At 47.0% G+C, this 7,622-nt stretch overlaps 1 protein-coding gene across 2 annotated transcripts in view; it reads right to left on the bottom strand.

The window, feature by feature from the left end:
- Positions 1–6,602, bottom strand: part of ankrd50 (ankyrin repeat domain 50) — a 32,094-nt gene extending 25,492 nt beyond the window's left edge. Inside the window, exons 1-2 of one of the 2 annotated variants that reach the window (XM_079268534.1) lie at positions 6,427–6,602; positions 3,994–5,107 (exon numbers count right to left, since the gene is read on the bottom strand). In XM_079268534.1, coding sequence (XP_079124660.1) covers positions 3,994–4,499 — 506 coding nt within the window. In that variant the 5' untranslated portion in view covers positions 4,500–5,107; positions 6,427–6,602. Of the gene's footprint in view, positions 1–3,993; positions 5,108–6,377 lie in introns of both variants that reach the window. The other variant, XM_079268533.1, reaches the window with a different exon arrangement.
- Between the last annotated feature and the right edge of the window lie 1,020 nt (positions 6,603–7,622).

A 7,622-nucleotide genomic window follows, 5' to 3' on the forward strand; every position in this document is an offset into this window, starting at 1 on the left:
TGAAATATTAGTCGTGTGAGTGGTTTTATTTTCTCTAACGATTGGATTTGCTTGCTTCCTTCTGTGATTATAAACTGAATACTTTCTGACTTCTGGTCAGACCAGATAAACATTTTAGAGGCCGAGCCTCCTTTCTCTGATCAGAACATGGGGATTATATTTTAGAGACAAAGTCACAGCCCTCCTTTGCCTTCATGATTGAGTCTAAACTTGCATCATCTCTTCCTCTGCGCGGAAGGCACGGTCACCATCATACGTGAGCTTCATTTATTGAGTGGGTTAACAACACTGTGAATGACTTATGTTTGCCCACACAAGCATGTAGGCACATCCACATACAAACAAACCCTCACACACACACACACACACACACACAGAGAGCGAGGCTGGCTTCAGATTGCTGAGTCATCGTTGCAGCCGCACCAGTACTGCTGTTTCTCCTCATCTGCTCGACTGGAGTTGATGCGTCACACTGGGAGCCATTTTTTTCCTAAAACGTGGCCCTAATCTGCAGCGTGCAGATTTTCCACAGCCGTGCGCCACATGAAAGGCGTGAGGGCGCCTTCATTTAGCGTCCCTTAACCCCAATAAGCAGAGTCAAAAAGTCAAAAGGTCGACACAAAAGAAAAAACACAAAGCTCCCCCACACACTATAAAACTAAATGTCTTGGTTGGTTTTACTTGAAACTGAAATGTGCTGTGTTGAAAATCAGACTGAAATGTTTTCCACTAAACTCACATTATTAGCAGGCCTCGGTTAGATCACAACAGGTCAAGACAAAACATCACTTTTATTTTTCTGTTAAAAAAAAGGAAAGAAATCGGAGCTGCAGCATCAATTTCTGCCGCGGAACCGCTCAGGGAATAAAACACTGCCAAGAACCTTCAAATCTCGTTCACAAATTTAAGCCTCGGCCATTCATCATTTCTGAAGTCCGTGCCCTTTACGGAGAAATAGAAACTTGTCCAGCTGCAATTCAAGCTCGACTCATGTTCAGTGGAGAACAGCCCAACAACATAAGGCCACACGAAAACTAAAAGGCGGCTTTGTCCCATCAGCAAAAAAAAGAAAAACCTGTTGCCTTTAGTTTGACCCACACGGCTGGGTTAAATCCACCTATTTGAAGCCAGCTCTTTTGTCCAGAGAGGGGGGGGGGGGGGGGGGGGGGGTGAGGCATGTTGGAGGCCGGTTGCTCAAAAAGTCCCAAATTCATTCAAACTGGAGGACTCCAGTCAAAACGGGGCAGTGGCCTTTGATGAAGCTAAGGCAGAGACTAATGAAACAGATGGTACACCACGAGCCGGGCGCCGAGCCCGTCAGAGGGTGATGAAGCTATCAGCTCGTTCTGGTAGAACAGAAGCAGAAGAACGGCACAGTGAAAGGTGAGACCGCCTTTTATCTGCAGAGCTGCGGCCCATGGCCTTTGCTGACGGGCCAATGCGTCGCATTACTTTTAGCAATATGTGAAATAAAAATGCCTTCTAGTTAGGCTGGGCTGGAATCAATGTAACAGCATTAGCAGGATGGTTTTATATTAAATATTAAGGCTGCAACGATTAATCTGTAATTGTTTAATTATGTGATTAATGAATCAATAAACAGTAAAACAAATTCCCAATCACAGGTTCATGTAGCCCATGGTGACATCTTTAAATTAATATTTATAACATCCAACAACATGCCCATCACTGATTGTTGGAGCCATTTCACAGCTGGCCAATGAGCGGTGCTGTGGGCGGGACATAGCAGCCTGATGAAGGGTAGACTTATTTGTTACAGGTGTGTAGCACGGCGAGGTCCATGAGTGGGTGACGTACTTTTGTCGAAGCGTATCAATAGATATGTATATGTGACTTGAACGTTTTGGCTTTTATAAAAAAATGTTGGTGACAACAAAGGACAAAGAGGCAATGGAAGCATCATGTGATCTACACCGGAGCCACTGAGCAAAACAAACAAGCAGCAACACTGTTCACTGAAGACTAACAACACCTAAATATATCCACATGTAAGAAGCTGGAACCAGCAGAGTGGCCGTAGAACAGTGTCTGAACCGGTTTCAATGTATTAACACAAGACTGGTGATTACTATCAACAAACAGACTTGTTTGTCTTTGACCAGGCTAAAGAATGACGGGGCCTCTTGCATTCACTCACTGGCTTACATCTAAAATCACAGCTGGAAGGGGGCTGGGGGGGGCAAACAGCTGTGTTAAACAAGGCCCTCTTATTGAGTGAAGCACAGGCCACAGTCTGACCAACCCTCTGTGAATGTTGTATCCCTGATGGAAGTTAGTGGCCATCATGTTGAAAGAGTAATACAGTTTTACACCCTTCCATTTATTGCTCCGTTTTTATTTTTTATGTCACCGTCAGACAACAATCTTGGCTTCCTGAAGCCAGATAGCATCGAGTACAACGAGGGAGTCGCTGTGATTATTTGTGTGCTTTGACGGCGTTTGGAACGCTTTTACACCTGAGATGCCGATAAGGCACAAGAGCCTATTTGGCCCACGAACAAAAACGGGCTGCGACGATAAGCGTCGTTGTTGTCCGAGTGCGACGGAAGCAAACGGGACCGCTCAGCTCCACACGGAGCGAGAGCCGAAGTGAGAAGTCCGTCCCAAGCTGGGGCCGTCCCCACGATAACCTGTCCTTTTTTTAAATCCGAGAGGGTCAAACCGAAGTCACAGTCATCGGTAGAGTCTGTGTGATTACAAGCAGATGACAAGAGGAGCGCTCACTTCTGAGGGAACGAGTGTGTAAAAGTGCGTGGGCTGAGTCGTTGACTCTGGTGAGCGGTTAAAAAAATTTAAAAAAAAGAAAATGATTTACCTTCGCTGAACGTTTGACCTACTTCTCCCCCGTGTGTGATGTTGAGATGGTGGAATAAGCACGACCAGATGGGCAGACAAGAAGCGTGCATGTGTGCGTGTGTGTGTCAGTGCTGCATTCCAGCCGGTGTTGCACAGACTGCGCGACCTAGTCGGTGTAGACGAGTCGTGCGAGGAGCCCGCATACACACATGCAGCTCCTTTCAAAGCCGTCTTGCCTACAACAACAGTCCATCTTGCTCGTGTTACATGCCCGGGCAGGCGGCCGGTCCAAGTCCACCGGCTTACTGTACTTCAGTTTCACACGTGCACACGTGCAGTGCAGTCACTCGGGTGCAGTCGAGCCAGTCAACGAGTCCGTCGCAGTTCAAAAGCTCCTTCCCTCGAGAGTCTCCGCCACCTGAGCTCGGCTGCAACTAAAAAACATCTGACCCGAGCGAGGACAGTTCCACCCGGCATGGCACAGCAGGGGGGGGGGGGGGGGGGGGCTGAGGCGGGGCTATGCGACGAGTGTGAGCAGTCAGGGGAGAAAGAGGGAGGGGGGGGGGTGCATCAGGGTCAGGAGGTGGAAGGGAGGGGGAGGGGCTGCATTTCACATTTCTAGGCAGATTCCTAGATTTCAAAGTTTACCTGGAACCACCAGAGGATCAAATGTGTTCTTCTTTCAGATGTTACTCACAATCCTGTACAACCAGCGTGTGCCATGGACGGCAGATTTTACTGCAGGGCTGCAACAATACGCATCAGCAATTCACCAGATACTTTGTTTGGATTTTTCAATTATTCATTCAACCAATGTTAGAAAACAGAGAGCTTGTTTTGTCCAAACGACAAACCAAAAGTCAAAGACATTCAGTTAATAATGATACAAAATTGAGAAAACCACCAAATGCTCAAAATTGAAAACCAATTGTGTGGTAGTTTTGCTTGATAACTGCATTAAACAATGGATTGCCAAGATTGTTCTCAATCAATCCTCCACTTATCGACTACACATCAGCCAGAACTTCATGGATCAGTTCCTTCTCTGTCTCACAGCGGGCCGATCGGTGAAATAATTCCTCTGTAGTTGATGGTAAGTAGCAGGAAAACAGAAAGAGGGCTGTATTAGTGTATTTGTGTGTGTGTGTGTGTGTGTGTGTGCTTGCTCGTCCTTACCTCTTGAAAGCCTCCGTAGGGTTCCTCTCACACTCTCCGGGCTGTAAAGTGCTCTGCACAGCCGGGTCGCGCACCTTCTCCTCGTATCCCGGCACCAGCCCGCTGCGGCAGATCTGAGCCACCAGACCTCGGATGAACCCGCCGACGCACAGCGTGTCCGAGTCGTCCGCCCGGCAGAAGTGGAAAGCCAGGCCCTGCTGCTGCAGGCCCCGGTGCGTTCCCTGGGCCGACGCGGGCCACAGCAGCTCCGTGCACAGTGCGGTTTTCCCGCTTCCCGCCCCCCCCACCAGCAACACTCCCCAGGAGCTACCTGACTTGGTGGATCCCACTGTCAGGGTGCCGGGGTTGGACGCGCCCCCGCTGGGCGTCAGCGGCGGCTGCTTACTGGGAGTGCTGGTCACTCCGCTGAGGCTGTTGGTTTTCTCCTGGAGGCAATGCTGGATCTTGTGGAAGACCCACTCCCGGCAGTAAAAACGCTTCCCCTGCAGCAAACTGGTTTGGGCCATTTTGATCTGGTGCCGCTGTTCCACCTATTCATCGGGGTCCCTGCGCTCCGACCCTCACATTTTCAACTCCAACAAAGGTCGGCGGCAAATTCGAACATCCATGTCGACGGCTGAAAAAAACGTGCCTCTCGGAAAGCAGGTTGCAGTCTAGCAGTCCGCGGCGTTGATGTTAAGGAGACGCCGGAGTGAAGGAGGAAGCAGAGCCGCTGCGGATGGCAGGGAAAGCAGCCGAGCTATGACGCGATACAGACAAATCTGGGTCAAAATAAAAAACGGAAATCAAAACTGAGGCTCAAACCATAGATTTTCCACCAACTTTTTCCACAGCTTTCCCACTGGTTGAACTGAGTGCTCCTTGTTATTATGAGTGTGTTGCTTTAGCATGGCGCTGGGCATGGCAGGGCACCCGGCTCTTGAGTGCATCCACTGGCGAACTCAAGCCACCGCCGCTTGATACAATTAGCCATGGCAGTAGCCGACGTATTTCCGCTCATGCATTTCAGATGCGACCGGGGGTGACCAAAGCGTGTTTCCATCACATTAACACGGAGGGGACTTGCCAGCGTAGAGTCAATTTCTCCAGTAACATACTAAGACTGGCTCTTTTCCTGGAAAACAAGACAGAAATAAAGGCTAAATTAGGACACATTTCAAACAGAACCTAATGCTTTACGCACAATTACCCATCCTGTCTAAGGAGATTGTTTAGATATGATTTACAGTCTTGGAGGCAAATATGTACATTTATCAGCTTTAAAAGCATATCATAGAAGCGGCAACAGTTTGCACATTATTGTAATGGTTATTTTCCAAACCCACAAAGAAGGGTAAACTTCCTGCAGCTACAGAAAGGTAGGTAGTGTCAGTTTTTTCCTTTTTTCTCTGTGCTTTCATCTTCCTCAACCCACACCAGCTGCCTGCCCTGCAACTAAATTCTTGGCAGGGGTTCGTCCAGTTTCTCTAGTCTATCCACTGATCCCCCCCCCCCCTTCCTTCCTATGTGGCTTTAAATCCCAACACAGTCCACATCCGCCCTGAACTGTAAGGGGTGGTGGTGAGGGACCCCCTCTCCTGCATTTACAGGGGTCGTTTGCATGGACGGTAACCCCACCTCAGGCTGTAACAGCAACTAGAAAGCTCAGCTGAATCCAGAGTGAGAGTCTTGGATTGGGAACGGCGTTAAGTGCCACGATGATGGATCTCTAAAAAAAACAAAAAAGGAGATGAAATTGAAGCATCCCTTGATTTGATTTCTTTCATTTTTTTTGGGCTAACTGCAGTTTAACCGCGTTCATCACAGTCTACTACTGCTTCTCTACACTGGAGCTAATGCAAAATATTACCCAGCGTCTCAAGCCAAGAAAACGCGCGCGCGCACACACACACACACACACACACGCTGGTTACTTTGCAACGCTGCCAAATAACAACACAGGCTTCGATATATGTCCACCTTTCTGTGTTGGTATTTCCCGAGGCGCTCCCTGCCTCCCAACACAAAGCTCACCACATTAATGTGACACACATCAAAAAGGGTCAGTGGTGCTTTGAGGCGAAAAGGCGACACGCACAAAAAAAAAAAAATCAATGAGAGCAAACGACATGGATTCACTCCGGTGAATAGAAAAGGCAGCACAAGTCTTTTGTATGGCCACACAAACCTCACCCATTTCAGATGGGATACAGTTTACACCTATGGGGGCTTTAAAAAAAAAACGTCCAGACTAGCCAACAGTTTCATGCTTTTAAGAGAAAAGCCATCAGAAAATGAACGAATACTGTTCCTTAAACTTCAATGTCGCCAATTGTGGAGCGTTTCACTGTTTTCGCTGCAGTTTCAGATATCTCTCTCAGCCCCCCAAACGGTTTTCCTCTCACCTCTTGCCGATTCCTCCTGGTGTTTTTTTTGGGGGGGGGGGTGCCTTGCCGTGTCCGTAGTCTACACCCTTTCTGTCCACGTTAAAACCAAACGCTCCGCGTGAACCACTCGACCGTTTCCTCCGGTGCAATTCAAAGCCCAAATGTCTGCATTCGAGCGACGCTCGTGTCTTTTCTTTGAGTCGGTCTCTCTTTTTTCCCGTCGGTGTCGGCTCCTCCTGCTGCCCGACACAAGCTCCACAGCGAGCCGACTGACTCTCCGCCTCCAAACGCTCTACGTCCCTCTCCACTGCATGCACAGCACACGCGCTCCAATGGGCGACGCGGGGTCTTCTGGGACTTGGAGTTTTACCCTCTAGTCGCCATTTATTAAACAGAATAAGGGCGATACAATATCGGGTTTATTAAAAGTGAAGTAAAGATCAACTGCAAATGAATATGTGTTGTTATCTTCCCATATGTATGTTTATAGAGTCACACGTGTTCAAATTAATTCAGTTTGGCTTTGCGTTGGCTTTTTCGAGAATTTAGTTCATGAATGTTTGTTTTTCATCAGAAAATACTTTATTCATTTTCAAAATGTAATTTAATTTAATAAATACTGCAGACAAATTTGCAATTTGCATTTCCAAAATACATGCACGGCAGAAGTCTTCTGTTGTACTGGCTGATATGATATTATTAGGCAGGTGTGCTCTCTACAGCGTTATTCCAATTACAGTAAAAACACAAGAAAACAATGCAACTAATCTTTTTTACTTCAGTTGTCTGTTTTTTAAACATAAAAAACAAAATTTCCAAACACAAAACGTAGGATACACATTTTTCAACAAACGTCACTGACTGTTTGATGTGTTTTAATATTTTGTATTGCTGGGCTCCCTGTAGAGCAGCATCGACGCTGAGTAGTTTATCTTGGTGAAATTAAGTAAATCGATCAAACTGACTGTGCATCTCATAACATTTCTCTTTTTTCTCTCTGTCCTTGTCCCTCCTCATTCTCAAAGAAAATATAAAATCCTGCCTTGAAAACAAATGTATTAAAAGAAGCATCAAAACAACTTGTACAGACTTTGAAAAGAAGACAAGAAATATAAAGTACAAGGATGAAATCCCAAACATGATTAGTTGGACTCTGTGTTTATGTGACATGGTGGCTCAAATATGTGGTTTGTTTTTCACACACACACACACACACACACACACACACACACACACACACACACACACACACACACACACACA

The sequence above is a fragment of the Melanostigma gelatinosum genome (genome assembly GCF_949748355.1).
Source record: "Melanostigma gelatinosum genome assembly, chromosome: 5".
Taxonomy (NCBI): Eukaryota; Metazoa; Chordata; class Actinopteri; order Perciformes; family Zoarcidae; genus Melanostigma; species Melanostigma gelatinosum.